The 25,805-nt window shown below is 41.0% G+C and overlaps 1 protein-coding gene and 1 long non-coding RNA gene across 9 annotated transcripts in view; one reads left to right on the plus strand and one right to left on the minus strand.

The window, feature by feature from the left end:
• LOC146524987 (uncharacterized) overlaps positions 1 to 17,359 on the plus strand; it is a 358,835-nt gene extending 341,476 nt beyond the window's left edge. The window contains exon 2 of the long non-coding RNA XR_014868816.1: positions 14,075 to 17,359. This is a non-coding gene — a long non-coding RNA (uncharacterized LOC146524987). The remainder of the gene's footprint in view (positions 1 to 14,074) is intronic.
• The window catches only part of atp8a1 (ATPase phospholipid transporting 8A1), a 111,761-nt gene that overhangs the window by 64,442 nt on the left and 21,514 nt on the right, over positions 1 to 25,805 (minus strand). For 5 of the 8 annotated variants that reach the window (XM_085130788.1, XM_085130819.1, XM_085130787.1 and 2 more), the window contains exons 3-14: positions 22,069 to 22,168; positions 17,638 to 17,736; positions 13,084 to 13,129; positions 12,909 to 12,949; positions 9,743 to 9,816; positions 8,519 to 8,588; positions 8,314 to 8,441; positions 7,621 to 7,732; positions 6,594 to 6,765; positions 3,749 to 3,876; positions 2,834 to 2,911; positions 2,657 to 2,745 (exon numbers count right to left, since the gene is read on the minus strand). In XM_085130788.1, the coding sequence (XP_084986914.1) occupies positions 2,657 to 2,745; positions 2,834 to 2,911; positions 3,749 to 3,876; positions 6,594 to 6,765; positions 7,621 to 7,732; positions 8,314 to 8,441; positions 8,519 to 8,588; positions 9,743 to 9,816; positions 12,909 to 12,949; positions 13,084 to 13,129; positions 17,638 to 17,736; positions 22,069 to 22,168 (1,137 nt within the window). Of the gene's footprint in view, positions 1 to 2,656; positions 2,746 to 2,833; positions 2,912 to 3,748; positions 3,877 to 6,593; positions 6,766 to 7,620; positions 7,733 to 8,313; positions 8,442 to 8,518; positions 8,589 to 9,742; positions 9,817 to 10,491; positions 10,566 to 12,908; positions 12,950 to 13,083; positions 13,130 to 17,637; positions 17,737 to 22,068; positions 22,169 to 25,805 lie in introns of all 8 variants that reach the window. The other 3 variants (XM_085130802.1, XM_085130823.1, XM_085130793.1) reach the window with 2 other exon arrangements.

Below are 25,805 nucleotides of genomic sequence, written 5' to 3' on the forward strand. Positions count from 1 at the left end.
ATATGTTTGAGCTTGTGCATATATTATCTGAAAATCTAAAACTCAAATCTGTGCACCTGTTCTTGTTTCTTAAAGTCACTAAAGATGTATGCGCTAATCAATCCACTCTGGAAGAACAATTCAAAGAAATCATTAAACATCAAAAATTACCATGACATTCATGCCTATGATGAGTGTATCTAAACCTTCCACAACTGTCTGCAACTGTAGATATAAAATACATGGAGATTCATTAGAGTTAATTTTATGTTATTAAAATATACAATATCTACAGTAACACTTGCTAGAGTGACTGGTTGGTTGGTATGGCTGATTTGAACTAAATAAGGTGCTGCATTCACCCAGTAGATGTTAACTGAGTGCACGTAAAAACTGAACAACTACAAAATAAGATCATTAAAAGGTGACAGTGGAGACATTTTACTGTCTAAAGAGAAAAGTCAACAAAGTCAAAGGAGAAAACAATCCCAGAAAGACAAAGTACTAAAAATAGAAATTAATAGAAATCATTTTATAATTGTAGAAGCTGTCAGCAGGCTATCACAATTCACTGCATATTTTCAAGGTCACCAATAAACGTAGTATTAGTATGTAGTATAGTATAACATTAAAACTGAATGTGGCCAAAGAGCATTGCAGCAAAGCTTCACTCTTTTATCTACAAGAATGAAACAATGTGACTATTTGAATCAACAATACGTTTGTATACGACTCCTCTAGTATTTGCTTCTAGAATTCTCTTCGTTGAGCCACTTTTAAATAAATGAAAACAGAGTTTTGTCGTTCGAGCACATCTTTACATAATTGTGCTTTCACTCCAGCCTTAAATAAAAAGCCAGGAGGATTCTGGGAGCCTCCCTCAGATTGGGACTCCAATCCAGTGGAATTAATTAATGTCTACACCCTTGGGGATGTCTTTATTAATTACAGCAGCACTTAATTTGTGTAGAGGAACACATGCGGGCGGCAGCGTCGGGGGGGCTTTGTGTGCGTGTTCTGGCACTAAATTACAAGTCACGCTACAAACGAAGATCTATACACATGCTTGTTCATTCATTTGAACAAAAACATGCCTCATTTTATCTTTGCTGTACTCGTATTATCCCCTTTTTTGCACAATATGTTATTACTTACTGCTCGATATTTAAAAGCTGTTCTTCTGAAATTAAATTAAAGGTTAAAAAAGGATGCAAGTATGTTAATTTGAGAATTTAAAGTTTAATTAAGCAAGAGCTGCCTCTGAACTACTTTATCCATATTTCATGATTAACAGACAGTTGAAAGCATCTATAATAGGAAAGGAGGAAGTTCCAGTTATTCATATTATATAACAGTTTCCAAAACAGACTCAAATATGCCACACTGGGTGTTTATATTATTAAACATTTCTCAGTATTACTGCTCTGTATGACTAAAGTCCTTCATTAAATACGTTTTTTTACTACAGCTCACACCAACCTGTTTGATCTGGTAACGATGACTGAAGTCTGATGGACACATTTAAAAGAACAAAACCTTCCAGCACAAACTTACTGACACAATAATCTTTGAAAAGAAAAATAAATGTGAGATAAAAAGTTATTTTTTTGACTTTGTGAACTAAATGAATTGTCTTTGATGGACAGAGCTAGAACGTAATAGTACAGCTGACACTGTTATAGTATGTTGGACAATGAATCCAGAAGAGTGAACTTTAGAGTCAACCGTCTAATTTTGGAAACGCGTAAGAAAAACAGATGAGGAAGCGATGTCCAAACGAGCATCTTGAAAATTCTCGACTTATTAGAACTGGTCGTTCCCTCCTGCTGTGAAACTCTCATCCATATTTATCAGTTGCGTAACAGGAAGTCTGTCTTTCAGAGAATCAGAGAAAACATCTCGAGCCTTTTAAAGGAGGAGTGAGTGCTCGTCTCTGATGACCAGCAAGTTTAACCACCAATACAACCATGAAACAAACAAACATTACATAACATCATACAAACCTTTAATAACCAGCAATGGTTACGACATAAATGACCCAGGGATCGACAGTGACAAACTGTCAGCGCTCCCACTGGACGCACAATCACAGCCTAATGAAAGTACAGACAACTCCAAATAAAATACTCTTTTGTCCTTCAGCTTGCACTTCATCAATCAGGCTTTTAATTGAATCCTAATGGGATTAAACATGTACTGTCACGCCTGCACTTTCTTTGGTTCTGTGAACTCTGAGGCTCATTATCTATGCATGAAAATGAAACGAGCAGCAGGGAAAAAAGTCATTCAGGAGCGATTTAATGTTGAATGTTGAATTTTTTAAGCTACAGGAGTTGAGGAGAAATAAATTCATTTTGGTTAAAACCCTGCGTTTATAACCCGATACTGTGAGTTATATCAAAACAACATCGAGCTCGCACCACACTCATATCCAGTCTTCACAAACATCTCCAACATGACAAACAACAAACAAAAACCCGCAGCGCGAGTGTAAAGTGCCTTTGCTCGCAAACGCCTGCCCACTTTTTATTTTTAGTTTATGTCGAGAGGAGCAGTGATGTACCTGCTAATGAGAAGGGAGGGAGACTGAAACGCCAGATGCACTGTGATGCACACTCGGCACTTAATGAAGGCCAGAGGATGTGAGGACGAAGGCAGGGAGGAAAGCTCAACATACCCATAAGCCACACCGGCAATAGTGCACTTCTTGAACTGCATCACGTTGCAGGTGAGAGTTCCTGTCTTGTCTGAGAAAATGTACTTCACCTGAAAGGAAAGAAACACAGAACACGTTAAAAGAAATCTCTTTCACATAAGTGTTAGCACAATATAAAACATATAAATATATAAATACCTGGCCTAATTCTTCATTCAGATTGGAGGTGCGGGCCATGGCAGGTGTGTTTGTGGGCTCGTACAGCATATCAGTGTCCTGAAAACAATCATGGAAGAACTTAAAATGTAACGTTACTGAACAAACAACATGTTTGGTCAACAATCTTCATATCAATTTAGAAAATATGAACAAAGTCTCCCACAAACTGCTTTACTTCAATCAATTTTCAAAAGTCAATTTTCCCCGGAGAAAATACTGAACCGATGGGAGACATGGAACGGGAAACCAACAGAGAACTGAATGTTACTAAGATTTACTCGCTGGGGTTTCATTTAAAATTAAAAAGTTGTTCAAAGAAACATGGATGCCTCAGTCAAGATATTCAGTGAAGTTGACCTACTTACTGCAGATACTCATGATGCTAAAACAAACATCGACTTTTATGTGTTTTCCTTTGCAGTGCTACGTGCAGATGTAAATATAGTGTTTAAATTGTTTTGATGACGCCATGTTATCCCCTCCAGCTTCTTGTCTTTGCATACAGTAACATCAGCTTATATAACAGACAGAGGAAAAGACTTTTCACAGCACTGATGCACATTAACATTCATCTGGAGTCATTACTGACCTGACAGTCTTCAGTCCAACATTCATTCTTTTAGCTCTTTTTGGTTTCTACCAGCTATAAAGCAAAAGTCTGGCACTTACTCGCCGGCTGCTATGTTAATCTTTTATTTGATGCTTCTTGTAGTTTTCCAGAAACAAAACTACATCAAAACTGCTAAGAGTTTACAATGCTGTGAAGAAAACTCCTCCCTTCCCTTTTACAAAAGACGCAGCAATCTGATCCACGTTTAAGTAGTGAACGTTTAACTGCAGATAACTGCCTGTGCAGAGACGCTGTCTGAAAACAGCACATCTATCTCGACTCACCCAGTTGATAAAAAAGGCCTGGATGAACTTGATGACCTCCAGCGTGACCAGGAGACTGATGGGGATGAGGTTGTTGAACAGGATGATGAAGGTGAGGAAGTTAAGGCCAAAGTTAGCTGCCCCACCATCTACAAGGGGAAGAGTTTTAGACAAAAGAAGAAGTAATACACAGAAGACTCATCAGTGTCGGTTCATAATCATCTGTTAGTTAAATCAATATGCCCAAAGCTACTTCCAGCCAATGATCAACATTATCCCAATCTGGAGAATGTGTCGGGTTAATATCGTCCATTAGCTGGAATTAACTGTTTCTTCCACCCAACCTCATCCTCTTACAACTCAACCGATTAGCAATCCAATTTAATGTCCCAAAGATTGAAAGTAGCGAACAGGGACTGAAATATCTCAAATGTCATTAGTGTCGCAGCAGCAGCCTTGGCATCCAGCATGATCCAGGCAATGATTCCACAAAGCACTATGCAAAATGATGCCGGTCCCCCCGAGAGCCCCGAACAGTTGGCAATGATCAACATGTAATCCCATTGACACCAAATATGAAAACAGGAGGGATGTGATTTACCTTTCCTCAGCTTGCAGGAGGTGCAAATGTTACCTTCCTAAACCCAAGCCTTGATCTTAGCATTGCGGTTGAGGGGGGCGAGCCCTTCCCCATGAAAGAACGATTCCAAAACAAAACACAAAACTGAATGGCACAAAGAGTGGCAGTGGCAGGATGGAAGCTATCGCTACAACAACACATGTAGGTGGGAAATGTTTTCAGAAGTGGGGGGGGGACAAACAGATGCTCTCAAGACAAAGGAGGGAGATTCAGTCCATAGCACATTCTCAACCAAGAAGGAGTGGAAAAGAGTGGGTGGGTTATGCCAGCGGAATAGTTTGGTGTTAATGACGATCACCTCACTTCAGTAGTCGTCTTATTATGTCACGCAGAAATGCTGCTGTCAACAGAGTGACACTGGATCGGACCAGCAGAGCATCATTAAAACCTTACAAACAGGACATGCACAGGTCACAAACCAATCTGATGTCACTTGTATGTGAAAGTAATATGTTCTAACCAGGTGGAGTGAAGGAATTGGCTCAAAGTTCACTGTAAATTGTTTGGTTGCATTAATTAAGCTTTTTGTTTTAAATGGCACGTCTATGCAAGAAAACCACATTTCCCCTCATCATGCTGCAAGCAGAAGTGACAACGTGTCAGTTAGCATTGCAACATTAGGGAGAAACAGTCAGCATGACTACCTCCAATGAATGTAAGAATCAGTAACCGTACAGTCTGGATCTGAAAACTTGGATTAGTTTGTCACGATTTCAACAACAAAATCATTTTTAACAACATGCACAATCACAGGTTTCTGTTTGTGATGTGTTGGGATAACGCTGACTCATATCTTCCTCTTTACTCTGATAATGCTGCTGAGTGGGTGGAGTTACAATCATTTAAGGCAGCGTGGTGAAATCGCATGTTTACGATGTGGCGGTTTCCCCACCTCTCTCTTTTACCACAGGTTGGATAATATGCACTGGACAGAGCCTCAACAACTCCTTATGGAAATCAAATCAGTCTCCAGATGGATGCTTGCCTTATAATTTACACTCCCCTCGACACTTTGACATCTTTTAAGTGTGGGTTTTAATGCCACTGAGGACAAAACCAATAAAAGCCAATGAACGCCTCATCAAAAGGGTCAGTGTAAGTCATAACGTAAGCTTGAACTGACCAGGGCACAACCTCTCCTACACAGGCCTATCAGGGTACAGAGTAATGGCCAGAGGGTCACGATAATCACTTTGCAGACCAGGTTCAGAGCTTCATCGCAGCAGCTGCCGCTTTAAGGAGCCGAGCAGCACAAATTCTGAACTGCAATAACGTCTGTAATTGAGCCATCGTCTATTCTGGTTTGAGAACAGAAGTAAAAACTAAGCAGCTTTTCACTTCCATCCCTCCCCACTCGATCTATTCTTTGAAGAATCCACACAAGAAGAGATCGCTGCAGAAGCATTTAGAAAATGTCAGTTCTGGTCCCTTGGGCTGCGCCACATGTTGTGTTCAGGCAATAAACACGTCTAAGCCTCCTGCCACGAAAAGCTTCCCGAACACAACCTCATCTCGCTCGCAGTCAAAGTAAATGCTGCTCTTGATTTCTGGTGAAAAATGAGGTGGGAATAAATGAGAGTCTGAAGCTTGGGAGCTGCAAAGCGTTTAACGTGACACAAAAAATGAAGGAAAAGTGAGACACTGTTTTTAATCAGGCACTGAAAAAAAAGAAACTAGACAAAGGTATAAGAGAGCTGGAGGGGAAAACCTATCGTTGGATCCCTGGTATGTGCTTGTCCATGGCATGGGCCCGTACAAAGTAGGGCAACCATATAGGGGGCGAGGGTAGGGGGCTTCATTTGCTTAGCAAAGGCAGAGCTTCAGTAAGGGATTAGTAAGGGAGGGTCATTCACGGATGGCCAAGGCTTTTAAATGGTTGTTACCTGGAGCTGTTAAAAAAACGACAACAAAGAAAACAACAAAATCAAACAGAACATTAGAAAGGAACAAAAAAGTACAGCAGCGCAGTGATATTCAACCATTTTCTCCAATCACACTCATTCACGACACATTTATGCACGACTTTTCTCATTAACAGGGAATTCTCTTATTCCCACATTGCCACATATTTCACTTGTAAAGCGAAACACAGTTTTAAACTGAGGCAACACAAAAACGGCACGACACATACCAGCATTTAGGAACTTAAAATGACAAAGAAATAAGCTGATATGAACAAGTGAAACAAAATATGTGGAATCAGATGAGCAGCGTAGGCTGTCGGACTCTTACAGTTCAGATCCATGTACCAAGCATCGTTGCCATACTGGCCCTTCCAAATGGTTTGGCCAATGGAGCAGACCAGAGAGATGGCCAGCAGGCATCCAAACAGCACCAGGATCTGGAAGTTGGTGATACGCTCCACGTTGGAGAGCTTCAGAGGAGGCCGCGTGGAATTCTGGGTAAAACGTGAAAAAAGAGATGTGGTAAAAAAACAGGAAGTAGAACAAACAATAGAGTTTTCTCTGTTGTTGATGACAACATGAAACCCAAAACATTATCTAAGTCATAATGACAAACCACTTATGAGTGTCAGGTTTTGTATTGTTGATTGTCATTTATGCTTAGAAATATCTACTTATATATGCTTAGAGTTTATCATTAGTTGTAGATTGGTAGAGGTTTGATCCTTGATAGTCTGCAGACTTTGTGTGCATTAGAGAGCACTCTGGGAGCGTGGGAGACGTCGTACCTGCTCTTATTGTTTTATGGGTAAACGTGTCTATATCTGTTTAAGTCTAAGTGCCTTTTGTTTAGATGAACTGCTGGACTTCCAGACCAGCAGGTTTAGGGAAGTCATTTATGGGGTCACACTCTGACCCCACACACACACACAGGCAAGGTACTCTTTGTTTGTATGTAGACGTCGTATGTTAATGAACCTCTGCATATTCATGTAACCTCAATAAAAGAGCAGTGTTACGGGGGAGCGGACGAGAGAGACTGGAGTCAAGCGAAGGAACGGCGTTTGTCCGGTTCTCTCCCGTGCACGAGGAACATGAAGAACTTTGCCTACTCGTGTCTTGCTTTGCTGTGTGATTATATTGTCTTCAACGTTCCAGCGAATAGGTTTAAGCTACAAACCTATCAATGAGCACGTGATACCTGAGTGCTAACACTTGAGAACCAGCAGCAGAAGCAGCCTGGCACACAGTTTGTACAGGATATATTAATCAGTTAGTTTAGCAGTTTTGGCCCTGTAACATGTATAAATACGTGATTGTTTTACTATTTCTACACAGACGTGCTTCACCTGCATGAGCTTCGTGTCATGTCCTGTGTAGACGACCACGCCGTGGATCCATTGTGTGTTCCTCAGCTGGGCTCCTCTCAGTAAGATCTGGTCTGGACCCAGCGGTACTGTGCTGTATGACATGTTGCTGTTTAAATATCTCACCCTGAATCAGTAATTGTTGCTTTTACATACAACTACTGAAGTCATATTAGCCTTTCAGACCATGCAAACGATAAGCGTGATCAACAACTGAAACTTACAGTGCTGTGCAGAAGCATTTGCTACTTTCTTGTTTTTTTCTGCATATTTGTCACATTTACATGTTTCAGATCATCAAACACATTTTAGCATAAAGAATGAAATCATCATTTAAAAATGGTTCTTTGTTTTAAAACTATTCCCCTGATTTCCCAAAAGCCAGCTGTAGCTCCCACTAATAATATCCATGTAAAAAGAGCTTCATTGAAACAGAATGAAGATATGTTATCCTACATATCCTAAAAGCATCCATCTAGCATGCAATGCATTTTCTGTACAATGGAAACAGATTCATAATTAAATATCGCTGCAACAACATCTTTCATTTATTCAGCAGAAAGATAAAAGATGCCCTAAAACCTCACAGCACACTGGTCCTGGCTCTGTTCCCAGCTAATGGACTATTAAGTTAGTGAGAGGAGCAGCGAGCCAATCACAGAGCTCTGAGCCCACCTGTGTCCATCCAAGCGGATGTTCCCAACAAACTCGTACAGATGCCGGTTTGGGCTCTCGCACTCCATCCGCCCGGACAGACGCATCAGGCTGTCGATTTCCTTTATGTCTGCAGTCACCTGGAGTCCCTGTTGGTGTCGTTACAGCAGCATTAAACACACTGCGTACAATAAGAACTTAAAAAGACGAATAAGGAGATAGTCACCTGTCTGATTTTGAGGTTTGTTTCTCCGTCCAGGTTAGATGTTTCAATGTAGCACATACCCTGTGGTTCACTGTTGTGGGGGGAGAGGATTTACACATTTGTGGGACGAGAATATAAATTCAACCATATATTACACTATTTTTAACCTGTTTTATATGATTATAACTATATATTAAACTGAAAATCAATATGCAACAAAGTACTGATTATTTCCACTTAGTAACTATTAGACAATAAAGTAAGTATGAGATAGAGAATGACTATCACAGAATAGCAGCAGCAGATTAAAGCACTGCAAACAAAGATGCTATAGAGGCAACTCGGGAACTATATCAATGTTTTAGTGACGTTAGCCATGTAATTGTACAGTAACACCTTTAGGAGAGACATAACATCTTTGTTTGGTGCTGCCGCTAAGCTTCACTGTCTTTCAAGAAAAGGGAAAGTACATCGCAAAGGGACAAGAGTAAAAAGAGAGAGAAGCACATCAGAGTGGGGGGATCTGAGCGAGCGAGCATACACAACACAACGAACAAAGCAGACATACAGACTGACAGACTCTGGGCACAGCGTTGGAGCCAGTTGTTAAGGTGAGCTGGGTCGCCAGTTAGCTACTGTCTTAAATTACTTAAAGTATTTACACTTAAGAAAATTAGCAATTGGTCAGCTGTTTTAGCCATCAAATGAGTCTATTGCAACGGTCAGGAAGTGAACTCTACAGTAACTCTGTGCAAACTACCACATGCAAAGTTGACAAAACTATGAATCCGAGATGATTTGATCTTGGAATGCGACTGCATGCAACCTGCGACGTTAAAACAAACTGCTGCATTCAGGGTGCCAAACAAGCCATGCAAGGATAACATTTCAAGAGCCAAAGAAAGAATCTACAAAAAGGAAAACATGATCCTTTGTGTCTAGATGCCTTCATTCACTCTGAGCACTGTTAGAAGTTTCAGCCAAACATTTAAACGTGTCACATAACTGTAACAGAAATCGTAACACAATAACTGCCACGGCTGCTAAACTTCAAAGCGTGGTGCTCTTTGACTGAGGCGCTTAAATATCTGGTTGCTGCCAGCATGATCGCCGGCCTCTTCCTTCCACGAGTTTGGAAAATCAAATCGATCTCACTGTTTCAGGAGGATCCCTGACTCCGGTCGGTACACACAGCCCCCATCTCTCCCACTGCTGTTTTGTTCTCAGTGTTGCTTGTTTCCTGACCTGGATGACAGAATGACGAGGTCAGCCGGGAGGTGATCCCCATTTGCCGCTCTGATTACTTCCCCAACAGCCACCTGATATTACCAACCACGCACCAGCAGGGGGCGAGAGAGAGAACGTGTGGCAGTTGTTCACACAGGAGGGGAGGGGGGGATAAGAGGGGATGAGGATCGAAAAGTAGAAATGGAAAGGAGAAAAATAAAGAGACAAACACATAAGGGGAGAGAGACAACTGTTTCAGTCTTTGGTCGATGAGAAGAGCACAATGATCAGTCCTGTGTGGTTCTGTTCCCCTTTTCAGCAAACCATTTAGAAACAGCAAAGCAGCTGCAGCACTCGAATGTTGAATGTTTAAATAAATGAGACTTCCTTATCTGACTTTTTAAGAACTTGGGAACAATATTCAATAGATTTGAAGAGGGTAGAAAAACACTCTGGGCTCAGAAGTTCTATTGACAGCAGGTCCAAATGGTTTTTGAAAAGGTGAAGGAGGTAGTAGCCTCATGATTGATCAAATCTAATCAAAAGTCACATTACCATTACCCCACCTAAGGAAATGATGGTTATCCTGCCAGACTGCAGAGCATTTTATCATATTTAGTCTTTTACATGCCTTCAAAAGCATTTTGATAATGTGGATTCAGTCAATTATCTAACCATCACTTCCTCAGGCAGAGCTGAGATAGAGCAAGAAGAAGAAAAGGAGAGAGAAGTTCCCCACAGTCTGGCAGCAGGGTGGGCTCGTATACCTGGATGATAAAATGACAGCATCCGCAGGAACGAAATCACTGCCATTTACTTTAATAATATCGCCCACTTCAACCTGTGAAAATAAACTGATTATGCTGCGGGAGGCCAATAAAACAGCGTCAAAGAAAACATGAGCTCAAAACTTCACAGCTTGAAAGAGTAGACTGTAAGCACACTAAAGCCCTAGAATAAAACACAGTGGAGAAACAGCTGGAGTCCTGCTTCCATCAGAGCCAAACAGGAGCACCAAAACATTCAACGGAAGAAACAATTTTACATTTCAGATACTACGGAGACCTGCACACTTTACAGCAAGTGGCTCTGTGGTGCAAGAAACAGACTGTGTGTGTCTGAGCCAGATCCTGAGTGGCTCCATGGTGTAGTGGTCAGCACGTTGGTGTTAAATGTGAAGGAGCTCCAGTTTGACACTGGGAGGAGACAAACTCGGCCTCAGGAGGTCACACGCTGGCGTATCCCTAGTTACAGCCCCGGGCTTGCATGAAATGCAGATCATGCTTGCATGTTTGGTTTGGCGCAGCTAGGTGAGCCTTTAGGGAAATAAGGGCTGGAAGCGATCTAGACTAGAAAATTAATATCTGCTTACAGCTTCACAACTATTCAAGAACTAAGAACTGATCTGAGCTGTGTTTTCATCGTTATCAGGAAACGCTGCATTTGAAAAAGCAGCATGGGACGTTTTGTGAAGAGGACAGCACATGGATCCATTTCCTTTACAGAGTGATCAGAAACTTGCAGTGTGGACCTGTCTAGCTAATCCCTTTAATTTGAAGGCTGGCCTTGTATTCAGGTGTCACGGTAACAAGCTCACATTACACTTAAAGACTTTTATCAGTTAACTAAGACTCCATCCAGCAATCAGAAAAATCACTTGCATCTTTTATGGTTAAATTTTTAGGACATTTGAAGAAACAATATTACATCAAATGAGTAACTTACAAAAATAAACCTAAAACCCATGAAGATCCACATCATTATAAATTAAGACTTTAATTGTTGGCAAACAAGCAGCAAAGACAAGTTGATCATTTTGACCTCGTTCCAGTTGTCCTGAAAGATCGGGGGCCAAAAAAGAAATTTGGCACAGAAGCAGCTTTTACAATATGCATGATGAAGATGCTCAAAGCATGAATTATTCAAAGCATCGCTTTTTAGAGAATCTTTCGTGTGGGTAAAGCAAAGGGACAGTTTCATACCAACGGGTAGCTGAGATTTCCTCCCTGCTCTGATCATTTATTGCATGAATCACATGTTGTATTAGCTACAGTGACACTGCACACATCCAAAACTCCCATAACACAAACTACAGTGGTGTGAAAACGTGTTTGCCCCCTTCCTGATTTCCTAGTGTTTTGCATTTTTGCATATTATTTGGAATTTTTCCCCCTTAATAATAAAAACCTTCATGTCTCTGCATTTTGTGTTTACTTGGATTATCTTTGTCTAATATTTAAATTTGTTTCAGGATCTGAAACATTTAAGTGTGACAAACACACACACATCAGGAAGGGGGCAAACGCTCTTTCACACCACTGTATCACATTATTCCAGCTGTTACTGTTTGTACAGCACATCTGTATGAGATGCAGTTCAGTCTTCTCTGCAATAATAACAGTTGCATCTGTGGATGTGTCAAATTAACGTTAATACATTTCTTTTCTAATGTTGTTCACTTCTGAATCTGCGGTTTGAAACAGCAACATGTTGACACAGACCCTTCATATCCTGTCGTTATTTCAGTTCTCAACAACAAATTAAAAAATGGAGACAGCAGCGAGGAGAGATTTGGCTAATGTTGCACGGCTACATGCTGATTGGAGCTTCTAATGGAGGAAGCAGCATCAGCATTTATTAAACTGTCCAAATGCCTGGTGTGTTTTCTCCACACCGGCCACATTAATAGAAAAGTTTCATTATGAAGGATGGAAGATTCTCACTGTCCTCCAGCATCGCCTTCTAATGACGCCCACATGGACATGCTGGACTAATTAGTTTAGGCAGGATAGTTTTGGGGGGGAGCTTTCTGTACATGACAACAGCATAATAGCTTGTGAAACGTTGCTGGATGGATGACGGCTCGATGCTCCGGATGAAATCTGACTGGTTAGAATCTTACAATAATGATCTACATATGTCTGTATTCACCTCCTTAACGGGCGGAGCAATCTAAAACTTTGCACGAACATCATCATGCATACAGAGATTATTAACATGTATGTTTTTGTTTTTAAAAATCCAGCACACTGTGCTAATCTCAGTATCCCTCTGCAAATGAATGAATGCCGTGTTTTCCGTAACTTCACATCCACCAACAGGATGATGTTCGACTCACAGCTACAAACAGAATCTGAAATAACTGGAGGATTGTGACTAATAATGGCACTGTGTGGAAACATACCTTCTCCCAGTGCACGATCTCCCAGGCACCATTCCTCAGTACTGTGAGGAGTAAGGACAGAGGTGTGGTAAGTCTTATGAGGTCTCATTTAGACATACTTGCTTCCTGGCAACATAAATACGTTTATACGACAGTAAGGTCAAGTTGTCTACAAGAGAAAAAGAGTTGTGAATACCTTGACATTTCTTTTTGTTGACAACACTGTCAGCATTGTGACGTTTCTGTAAGGAAAAAGAACAACATCAAGATGACACACATGCTCTGATACGTACAGAAGTCAGAGAACAACACTTGTCTTAGTAAACTACACATATGCACAAACAAACCTAATTAACAAATTTCCCACGTGTGGGACTAATAAAGGTTGTCTTAATCATACAGTCGTGGATTACAAGTGAACGCCTGAAAATCTGTTGACAGAAATGTACTGAAGAAGCTGACACCGTCCATGTCACAGTAAGAGAGGAGGAGACTGCTATGTACAGTCCCTGCAGAGACATTCACACTACAACTACAGTACAAACCCTGTCATGCAGTGTTTTACCCAAAGTGGCCTGAAGTAGAATTGCTGCACTAATAACAAATGCACACAGCTGGCATGTGGATATTTGACTCTAAAATGAATAACTACACATTTTGTGCTGCTGATATGCAACAACCAGCTATTTCATGAATCTTTTAAAGTAATGAACTGATCCTGAAAATATGGGGAAAAAATCAGAGATCAGCTGATGTAAAAACAAACAAACCCATCAGCTGCTTCACGTTCACGTAGCTTCTCCCTTTGTTCGAAACAAACCCTACTGCCTGTGACCGCATCAAAGTTCAACTCATCAGCATTACTTCCCTTCTCGTTGGCTGAACAGTCATGCAACATGTTGTGACTTTAACAGCTGATTCCAACAGACAGCTTGTCAGCTAGCATCACGGTGAGTAATAACGTGTTTCTGCATCAATCTCATATAAATGATCACAGTGTTTAAAATGCAGCTCTAAAAGCAGCCTGTGTCTTACTTAATTAACAAGGAAAACGTGTTTACTAGAAGAGGAGATCTTTTCTCATTTAAGCTAATTTAATTTAAAACTTCTTTGAGTCATTAGAGCTACTTTAAAACACTGACAGTAAAGGTGAAGTGAGTCGTGTCAACAGGAATGAAAGGCTTTAGCTAGGGATGCAACGATACCAATTTTTTCAAACCGATACGATACCGATACTTGGATCTGAGTACTTGCCGATACAGAGTACAAAAAACGATACTTCTAACACACACACACACACACACACACACACACACACACACACAAATACAATTAATTGGAAGACAGGTTTTATTTTATTCTCTGCTGATAAAAAAATAAAATCTTAATAAAAATGACCACAAAAAAATTTCAAGTGAAAAATAAGCACTTCTGTTAAATTATTGCAGAGTCTCCACATTGTAATTTAACAAAATATCACTGAACTATTGGGCACTGTCTCGAGCTTTCAGAATAATAAATAAACACTTCTGTTTGGAATAAAATAAACTTTTAAATTATTGCAGAGTGTCCATATTGTAAACAAACAAACAAAATAATTATTATTAAATAAATAATAAATAAAATAATAATTGTCCCCCTAGTGGCCAATCTAAAAAACTACAACAGAAATGACAAGCCACCCTCTGATTAATGAAATAAGTTGGTATCGGTTAACTTTTACGAGTATGAGTACACACACATTTTACAGTATCGGCCCCGATACCGATACCAGTATCGGTATCGGTGCATCCCTACTTTTAGCTTTTAGCATCCTACGAGGACTATTGTGTATATCTAGTTCCTCCCATATGTGCGTTTGTTCAATTTAAAACAACGTTGTTTTAAAACTCCTGCAACATGCTTGTAGTGTATAATTAACAAAGGCTGCTGTGTCACGCGGCCTTCACCACCTTCACTAAGCCCAGGAAAAAAGAATTACTAGTAGAGACCTTTGGAAAGCTCATTCATCATCGCTTGTGCAAGAGCTGTCAGCTAATTTGATTCATCCACACACTATTAGGTCTGCTGCACAGACCCTCTGCTATTCAGAGACGTGTAGGAGGAGCCGAGCTGTGTTTGTAGCTACAACTTATCCTGCCTTTTCTCAAATGCACTGTCCTTGCCTCCTTTGCACTTTGTGTCCCCGTGGACACGAAGAAAAGGATCTGCGTGGTATTTAGATGATGTGTATAATCATAGTGCAGCAGAAGGCGAGCAGCGCACAGAGGTTATGCGTAACTACTGCAGTGTTGGGTCTCTGTAGACCACAGCCACAGAGGGGAAATACAGACAGCAGCTACTGCAGTGTTACCTTGATTAACCTGCTAAAGCTGGAAGCTTCAACATGGACCTAACGAGACATTAAGTAGCAGCGAAGGACGTTTAACCACAAGGACAGAAACAAGATTGTCTTTGCTCTTTCAGCTGCTTGTTGTAGGCGACTATGAGAGAAACTACACTACTGTGTAAAACTGCACCACACACTATTGTGAAATACATCATAGCTCGAGTTCAGGGTATTATATTTCTGTTTCTCTACCATCTTTCAGCTAGCCTGCGTCTGCTGCTGCAGAGGAGGCTGCCAGCAACAAGGTAAAGTACGTGCTGTGCAGTGTGTGTCCATAGTGCATGATTCATGAAGTCAGGGGTCGATGTTGCCCTGTCAGGTCAACTTGTGAGGGACAGCGCAGCACAGGGAGCAGACGCGTGCGCAGGTGACCTTCAGCGATAAAGACGGAGTCATCACCACTCTGCTCCCATGTTTCTCACAGCAGGCCAGGAGAGAAAGTGCTGCGCTGGTTTCCCTCAGCACGAGACAGCAGCTCATAGTATAGAGAAAACGCTCCGCTGGGACCTGCACAGAGGATCGCATTGCAGGGTCACTGCAATACAGTAAAATGCAACATTCTCTCACTTTGTTCGGACTTGCGCGCATCACGTTACTGCACCACAGTAGCTCCCAACTTCAACTCGAAAAAGATTAAACCTCACAAAAGCAACGATTCAAATCAATCTTCCATCCTGAATACACATCAAGCATCTGTTCAACAGCTCAGGCTGTAGGCAGACCGTTGTTTGTTTTGTTGCTACTAGCTGCCTTTGTACACGAGCATTCAGTATCTGGGTTAATTGACTGAATGAGTACTCAGGGTGCAGAAGGCACAGCTGTGACCTGTGTGTGTGCACGGAGATGTCCAATCGTGTGTGTGTACACATGTTGGGGTGTTTCCTGCTGTGGTCACATAACCATCACTGCCTGATTCATGCTTCAAAGAAAACAGTTGACATAAAGCGAAAGACGACAAACTCCTGCACAGGGGACACGACTACGTTCACTTACTGAGGCAACTCAACTTTGATTGGTTCTCTACATCGAGAGACCAAACAGCCACTTCACAAGCGCATGGCACAACACAGAAGAGCCACCTCCACAGGACAAGACTCAGCTGTCCTTCTGCATCTAAAGGTCAAAGGTCACTCTTTCGAGGACGCCAATGTTCACATTTTGGACAGAGAGGACAGATGGTTTGAAAGAGGAGTGAAAGAAGCATCTATGTCCACTGTGAGCGACCATCTTTGAACAGAGGCGGTGGTTTACGACACCAACTCTCTGCCATCTATAATCCAGTTTTGAGATCCCTCCCCAGACGCCTTAACGCCCACTCACATCCTGGGACATCTGACCTCAGGAAATCACATGATAAGGTGGGGCCAGGTTTCACAACGAGCTCACCTGAAACTCTGGCTGATTGGGACCCACACCCAGTTTCACACCTTGGCTCAGGCGATTAGAGGATCATCAGGGGGTCCTTTTGTCCCTCTGTGGGGGGAAACTCCCACTAGGTTTAAATCTGGGACTCTCCACCATTTGACCTTAGAACTGAAGAAGCTCCTTTGACTACGATGACCTGGATGACTGAGAACCTTCACAGACATTTTGATAGGTTGTGTCAGCACGTTTTTGTGGTGCAATATATTAAGGCATGTGTGTAGAAAAGCTTTAAAATTGTATGCACAAACTGCATAACACAACATTTATTTAAAAGAAAACACTACATCCACACCTATAGTTTTGTCTGTACTGTCTGGACTGTATGGGGAGCTCCATATGATACCTGCTTTGCACATGCTGCTTTAAACCAAATGCAAATTTGGCCTTCAGAAGTATGTTGATTACCTTTTGATAGTTGCTGACAGCATGATTCTTTTAATCAGGGTCTTGCTGATGTGCATTTATCAATTCCTGCATTAATGATGCTTTTCTAGGCCGGGTGGGTGATGGCTCTCAAGCCACGACTGCATACAAATACTGGACGTTAACCACTGTGACTGTGACCCGAGTCACTGGTTTGTGGAATACCACTCTAAAGCCCTGCGTTTGGAGTGATTTAAGCCGTTTCAATAACACACCTCAGTTTTTATTAAGAAACGCTGCAGCACAAAATCAATGAAGCACATAAGCATGGCTCTTCAGGCTTTCACTTTAAGAAATAAAGAGGTCAAATTACCAAAAATCTACTGCCAGCTTGTTAACTGGAAACCAAACTTTTTACATTGTGGACCTACTGCAAAAAAAGTGAGTGTACATGTATGATAGCCCATGGTTTTAGACTTAAAACCCTTTATCTTTGTAGTTTCCACATTTTCCAAAGCCATGCAGGGGGCCGGACTGGGTCCAGGCCAGTGTGGTATTCCAAGCCAGTCTTACCAGATCCTCAATGATCTCCTTGACAGCAGCCACCACCAGGATAAACAGCAGCGGCACCAGAGTGGTCCAGCGACCGGTGGGAGACACATCTGGGATTTGCTAAAAGAGACAAAAAGAAGAAATTCAGCCGAAGCTTGACTTCTGTAATGACATGATGACTATTTAACACGATTAGTTAGCAGTCGTTGTAAAACTGTTGAAAAAGAAGAAACTTTTTATTTAACTGAACTTTCTTGAACGGCGCTGAAAGACAAAAAGAATTACTGCGACCACGAAAGGCACAGCAACCATTTTATCTCAACTTGCTCATTTAGTAATCAGTGATAGACAAATTTAGTAACTGAAAATAAAAGCTTATCACGGCTCAGCTGGGTGACTCAACAGGAGGAAAAGAGTCGCCCTAAACTACCACAACTTTTGAATTAAATAAATTGTGATCATTTGCAAGTTTGTTACTCTCTCAGACTGGATGTGCGCATGTTACAGAAAAAACAGACACTGATATCAACAATATCTGTCAGGGGTTGCTGAGTGGACGTGGAGAAGAGGAACGCAGGACTCACGGTGAAGATTCAGGGTGTTTATTGTGAGGGACGAATGACGAAGACAGGAGATGACTGACTGACTGAATAACCGAATGAACGGCTGACTGACTGAACTTGGAAACATGGGGCACAGACAGCAGTGACAACATCAATGACGCGACGCCGACCAGCAGAGAACTGAGGACTTAAACACACTGAACAATGACTGATAGGTGACAGGTGAGTGAGCAGCTGAACACAACTGAACTAACGATGCATGGAATAAGAACTAGAACATAATGCACACAGAGTAACGCTAACACAACACAGGAAGTGGAACGTACAGAGGATAAACAGTGACCATGAACTGAAAATACTGGGTCAACGACCCAGGAACCCTGACGTTAGCATCAGAATTCATGGTTTATTAGCTTGACTTATTATTTAACACACTCAAAAGAAAAAAGATGCACATTCTGGGTTGCATCCAGCACAGACAACTCTCTTAGTACCTTTATAATTCTCTCATTACCCCTGAATGTTTAATTCTTTTGGCTACCCAAGTCTTTCGAAATTAACAGCCAAGCATCAGCAAAATTAGAGCCAAGCCAGGCCTCGTGAGACAGTCCCCGTTACACCGCTAGAAGGAAGCTTGAATGAAATAGATCTCTCGTCTCTCTCATCTGCATAGATGTTTTATTCAAGGTCGCAGCATCGACGGGGCAGGTAACGAAGACTCGCACTGGCTGCTGTTCAAAGCAGCTACTTCAAGGTCACTGGAATGAGTCCTTAGAGCTCTCATTAACAAGGGATCGTCTGTCAGGATGAATATCAGCAAAGACAGAAAATGAGTGCTATTGAGCTTCCTTTGGTCCACTTTTTATATCCTTCCTGGTAAGCTCTGAACACCTGAGATATGGATTTCAGCTCCTTTGAATCATGTAGTGATAATTGGCGGTCGAGGCTTTAAGTTCTCAAAAGGGATTAATGTTGTCTTATGCAGCAATCCACGATAAATTTCTCTGGGCAAGAAATCCTTTGTTCTGCTAAATCAAAAGAAGTGCCAGCAATGCTGAGATCTGTGGCTGCTGTTGGGGAATCATCAAAACATGACCACAGCTGATAATGAGAAAGGAAGTGAAACGCTCTTCCCAGGAGAAGCTCGTTTCTTTAAACAAATTTAATGGCTAAAGATTTTCATATCATCCCTGACCCATTTTCCAGTGTGGCTCTTATTCACTACTCGTGTGTGTCAACGCAGTTCCTGCACTTCATAGCGGCACAGTGCAGAGTCATCCAAGGCCCGGTCCAAAACATCACCAGCCTGTAGTATCGCTGCACACCATTCACAAAGCGTGTACACACAAATCTTGTGTTTAAACCTAATAAAACAGAAGTTTCACACACAAACTCCTGGTGTATAAAAACACAGAACAGTAGCACAGAGATCACACATCAGTTTGAATGCTTAGTACAGTGAATTGCTCTTACAGCAGAGTAGGGTCACATTTAAATTCTAAAAAGCTACATTTCATAACCAAATATACGAACAGTCTCCTTGTTTGTTTGTTTCAATGTAATAGTTACGTCAGCTAGGGCTGCTCAATTAATCGAATTTTAATCTCGATTACGATCTGGGCTTTCAACGATCATTAAAAATGACTGAGCCGATTATTAGCCCCTCCCTCGTGCTTTACTCTCGCGCTGCTCCGTGCGGCAAATCGAGCGCACCTGTCTGCGTTTCGAACACGCGTCACAACAATTAAGAGGACCCGAGGGAAGCTCGGGAAGCTAAGCAGAAGTTATTTGGAGAGGAGAGTGACTGCTGTTGGTTGAAAAGAGGTAAAAACACTTCAGTGGTGTGGAAACATTATGTGTTCGTGGAGTCAGACGTGGATCAAGTAGACACAGTGTGTAAACTTTGCTACGGTGTCGTAGCTGCACCACAGAGCAACACTGCAAAGTTCACTAAACATAGATGTTTACATTTTTCATTTATTGCAAACATTTGCACTGTTATCAGTATTTTCACACTATTTTATATTATTTTTTAAAGTCATTATTCGATACATTGTTATTGTTAACCCTTTAAAGCCGGTCAGAGCAGCACAGTTTTGTGTAAATATTTTTAAATCCCTGTAGAACCTGAACCACTAAGCTAGCTCAATAATTTGTTTTTGCATATGAAACTTACATCTGATGCCATCAGCTTGTCCTCGGTCACAGTTTCCTTCCACATATAACTTAAAACTGCATAAAAAGCACTTGCAGCAACAAAAACATAATATTCCAGAAACACGCTTTGCCGATCCGATCAGCTGTTCGTAACACTTCCTACATTGGAATAGACGTCAGCGCGAACTATCGCATGTCTGCCATTTCCTGCCCGAAACAGGAAGTGACGTCATTTTCGCGGAAAATGTAGTTTTTTACTTGTAGGCCTTAAAAGCCTATACTGGTGTTTTTATAAGTCATGTTTGACTTTTCTGAATAGTTTCTGGGATGCTTAGAACTCGAACTGCACTGCTGGAAATAGTTTGTTTTGATGCTGTTTTCTTTGCAAATTTGCATCATAGGATTGTTTTTTTGTTTTTCCTGCAGTTTATAAAAATTGGTGTATCTCAAAAATAAAACTATGAAGACACTCAAAATAAATTTCCTGGTGTTGGAAACTATTTTTTGCAACTTTTTTGTATTTCAAGTTTTGAGGGATAAACCTCTTAAATTTCTCCAAGTAGAAAACAAAAACGATTTTCAATTTTTTTTGTAGTTTATTGCACTTTTTTGCAATTAATGTAATTACTATGGACTTAATGCAGACATATTATTAAAATATGGGCTATAACAGTTGTATTGATGTATAGCAAGTTAAAATGCGCCCACAAATGCCACTACAACATGTAAAAATATAATATAAGCTCTGGCGGACTTGGTTCTATGGTAGGTCTTAAAGGGTTAAATAAATATCGTCAAATACTCGAGATCTCAATTTCAGTGAAAATAATCGTGATTATCATTTTTGCCACAATCGAGCAGCCCTAACGTCAGTAAAACAAACTTGACATTGTTCTGCAGATTAGTCTGTGTGCGGTCGCGGTAACAACAGAACAATGTTATCAAAATGAGCAGCTGCTAATGTTGCAACAGTTTACCAAATTAAACGTTGCCATTACTCAGTGTGTGTACACTCACTTTTGTATTCATTAAAAACACGCTCGCATTTTTGCTGGATATCACTTACACTCACATTTCTTGGCAATATCCCAGTTATTGATGTTTGTCCAGTAACTGCAGTGAGTTACTCTTCTTAGCCTAAAAGACCTGCCACTCCTGGTTTTTCTGTTCATCTTTTATTCAGATTTGTCTAATCAGCATATCAAACCATTGCTTTTTCCCCTCTTCTATTTTTCCTATTTTTCCGTTTGTAAAAATAATAGGTGCAATGCTTTTGTCAACTTCATTATTTCTGAATATAGTGGGAAACAATGGAAGCGTGGACGTATGCAGCACGAGCCCTATCGATGCTGCTGAGCAGGTTTCATGACTCTGATAATAACGTGTAAGAACTTACTTTGTGAAGCCCTGTAAGAACATTTCCATGACCACATTAGTGAACGAGGCCTATTGTGACGAGCCTGTAGATAAATACTGTGTGTGTCCCTTTCAAGCAGACACACACAGTATTACATGTATTATTCATGATCAGGGTCTATATAAAGCACTGCATCTGGATGCATGTTTGTGTGCATATGAAATTACAGACGTGACTGAGAGAAATGGAGTCTAGGTCATGGTGTACACTTAAAAAAAACATGAAAGAAAATGAATTTAAAAAGTTCAATGGAAAGAAAGGAAAGTGACGAGAGGTGATGTAACATTTTAGCTTAACAACAAAAACACATCTTACCTGCAGGAGTGCAATGAAGAGGAAAAAGGCATTGGCTGCCCTCCTGAACTGTGAGTAAAGGAATCGAGGAAGGAAGGTGAGGACATTATATTTTGCTGTGCTGAAGACCAGATCAAGTAGAAAACAAGGCCATGGGTGGAGGGAGCCAACGTGGAGATGAAAGAGAGAGAAGACAAAAAAACATTGGTTAATTGTAATAATCCAGTAACTCAGAGCATTTGGCACAAACTGACCAGAGATCACAACTGACCAGAGATCACAACTGACCAGAGATCACAACTGACCAGAGATCACAACTGACCCTGTTACTTTTACCAACAGTAGCATCATCACACTAGTTACCCACGTTACCCAATTTCAATGGTAGCCATACATGCTAATGCTATAACAACCATATATTTTAGTTGTCGTCTGTCCTCTGTCAGGTCTTTTGTGCACTCCTTCTTTTACTTTTAAGAACGTACCAGGATGTTGATCTGGCCATTGCTAAAGATTTTGCTATCTCACTAATATGTTTACTTTGTTTTCCTGTCTAACGATGGCGCCCCAGACTTTCCTTAACATCACTTTGAAAACGTATTTGAAAATTCCAACGAATAGCTAACAAATACAAATCCAACTCTAAAAATCTAGCAGGCCTCACCTGGCCATGAAACCCATTGTCACAATGATCCGCTTACCTTTGAGCCTCTACAAACAGGGAACTATGTAACTATGTAACTAAACAGACAATACAATACTTTTGTACTGTGCTTCAGTCACACTGAGTGTTTGATTTAAATGCATTATGGCGATGCTCTAGCTGTACTGTATTTAGATCACCCTGGACATAAAGTTGCACAGCATTAAGCAGCTCCTTGCCCCTCCGCCCACCCGTTCTACGAGGTCTTTTGCGATGCAAAGACTCGTCTGGATGTGCGACTGATGACCAGCAGAGCCCGGTGGACTCAGTGATCGTAAAGAATAATTAGGAGCAGGAAGTTAGCTGGCAGTCGGGTCATAAAGACCTCCTGGCAGATCTGTTGGTGCTAGGCTGGTGGAGCCATCAGCAGCCCCAAAGTCAGGCCTCCAGCAGTCTGATTTACAGCTGTGTTAAAGGGTCAGTCAGAGCAGCCACTTTGGGAGAAGATTTATACCATTGAAGGATGCCAAGCCACTGGCAGGGCTTTGCTTACTCACACGCAGACCAAAGCCTTTAGACATACACAGAATATCAGCAAGTACAGTGCAGCGACTGAGCATATGCAGTTCAACATCAGTGATATCATCGTTTCCCTCCTGTTAGTCTGAATCAGATGACGAGCATATTTTTTGCAATTTCACTTGTAGCTCACCCAGAAGCACAAAGTAGTCACAGAAAAGCGGACAAGCTTTGAATCGGAGCACGGAAGAATGAAAAACATAAACAGTAACTGTCATCATGCCAGCCTGGTACACACTGCATCTGTCTGCATTGTTCTGACAGCAGTGCAGTGTGATACCAGCCTCACAGACACAAAGACCCATCAGAACAACTCTTTCATTCATGCTCAGTCTCAGACTGCATATACTTCCTTCAATTTGTGTGAAACTAATTAAAATCTCTGCGTAACCTGTAGGTGGGTTTTGAGCACATTAATTCAGTTTTATGGTGTTCATGTTCACTCACAGTGCCACAGCAGCAAGTTAGCTGGAGAGCTAACACAACAAGTTGGAAGCTAAGAGGCAAACAGCAGCATTTCAAAGCCACCAGCTTTTCCTTTTTTACCCAAAGTTCAGATGATGAGACTTTAGTGTCTCTCAAACTCCCCTCATTACGCTTACTCAGAGAGACTCGTGACAAGAGGAGTGAAAGACGTTCGTTTTTATGACACATTTGGTCATAATGTCATCTTCAACTCGATTAATTATCTGACTTCACCTGCTTCTGTCAGCACACAAGAAACAAACTATTACGATGACAGCAGGCAGCAGTCAAAGCCAAACTGTTGGTATAAAAATCAGAACAGGAAAAGTTTGATTTGTACATCCCTACTTCCTTAAAACACAACAAACAGGCTGAAACAACAACAACTGTACACTGAAACAAAACTGAAACCAAGTCATTCGGGTAGACAGCTAGGTAAGTTTTGTTTGTCATGATTATACATCATTACAATCATCATCAGAGGAAACTAAGACTAAAAAGTCAACCAGCAAGTCAGACATGCAAATACAAGGAAGAATATTTTCTGTCCCTTTGTTTGTCTGATAGATTGAGAAAGAAAGACCTGGGTTTTGCTTACACACCATACTCTGTTGCGTCCTCGTCATCTGATTTGCTGAATTTCTGTAAAGTCAGGGTTTGTTTTTTAAGTAAAAAGTTGAAGGATCAGGTTTACTGCTTAGTGAAAACTTTAACTGTATTTGACCCATTGATCACACACTTGCGCTACTTTATTAAATATGTTGCCATACATCATACAGCTAAAAGATTACCATGAGTACCTTTAAATTAATAAATGGCAAGTCCCTTGGATATTAAACATCTAAGCACTACAGTGTATACAGTCTGCCCCTGAGATACAAAGAGAGTGTGGCTGGGGATGCATCGTGCTCTCTGTGATTTATGCTGCAGAGCACATGCCTCATCATCTCTGGTTACCTTTGTACACAGAATCACATCTTAATGGATGATTATGGATCCTTCATTTTGTTTCCTGGGAGTGAGCTGAGATCAAGACGATATGAGAGGAGCACTTCCTCCACTTCCTCACAAATCAGAGCATAATGTTATTATCAAAGCCTTTTTTTATCTTTGAATAAGATTAGTGTGCTAGTTAAAAGAAAAAAGAGACAGCTAAACGTTTTCAACCATTTATTTAAACATAATATCATATTTCATTAAAGAGTGCTAATTAATAACAATAGTTGGCTCAAGCCAAGATGAGGATGCTGCAGGATTAAAGAGAAAACAGTCTATGACCAACATTTGGTGACAGTGGAAAGGAAGAAGCCCACGTTCACAGGAAGAGACTTCCAGCAAACCGCTGTTTCTTCACATCTTAGCACACATGGGCTTCAGTTACTTTTCACCACGGCTCGTTGGCAAACACCACAGACTGTATGTGAGAGATGAATAATGCTTCTGAGTGTAAAAAGCCAATGAGGACGTGTCATAAACAGATAAACAGGGCGAGTCCTCTGGTTTAAAAAAAGAAGTTTGTCTCTTTAAATGTTCGTCGTACTCGACTCACTTGCTCTGTGATCACGTTCATAGTCTGAACTGTAGGTTTCAAGTCTTATTGAACACAATGGCGTGGTTAGTTTTCATTTATTTTATGTTTCTATACACAGATTCCCCATTAGTGTAGATCAGAATAGTAAAGCAGGGTGTGCTTCAGGTCAGTATAACAAGGCTGTCAATGAATATAAAAATTACAGAAGGATTGTTGAAGAATTTTTGTTTTTATTAATTCTGAAAATCAGTATTTGATTATTGAAAAACACGACAACCAAAACAAAGACATCTGAAAATAAGTCGACATCGTGGCGGCTGTATTGTGTATAGTGAGTGTTTAGCATGTTTAACCATCATTTGCAGTATTATTTACAGTATATGACAAGTGCTCATATTGTTTTCCTAACACACAAACACAGGAGGGCAGATGATTAATGTCTCCTGCTGCATTAAAGCCTCTAATGAGCCACTATGAGCACATTATGGAGTTTTCAGCCTCGTCTGTTTCCAGGGACCACAAACAGGAACCAGGTTAACC

The sequence above is a fragment of the Neolamprologus multifasciatus genome, chromosome 2 (genome assembly GCF_963576455.1).
Source record: "Neolamprologus multifasciatus chromosome 2, fNeoMul1.2, whole genome shotgun sequence".
NCBI lineage: Eukaryota > Metazoa > Chordata > Actinopteri > Cichliformes > Cichlidae > Neolamprologus > Neolamprologus multifasciatus.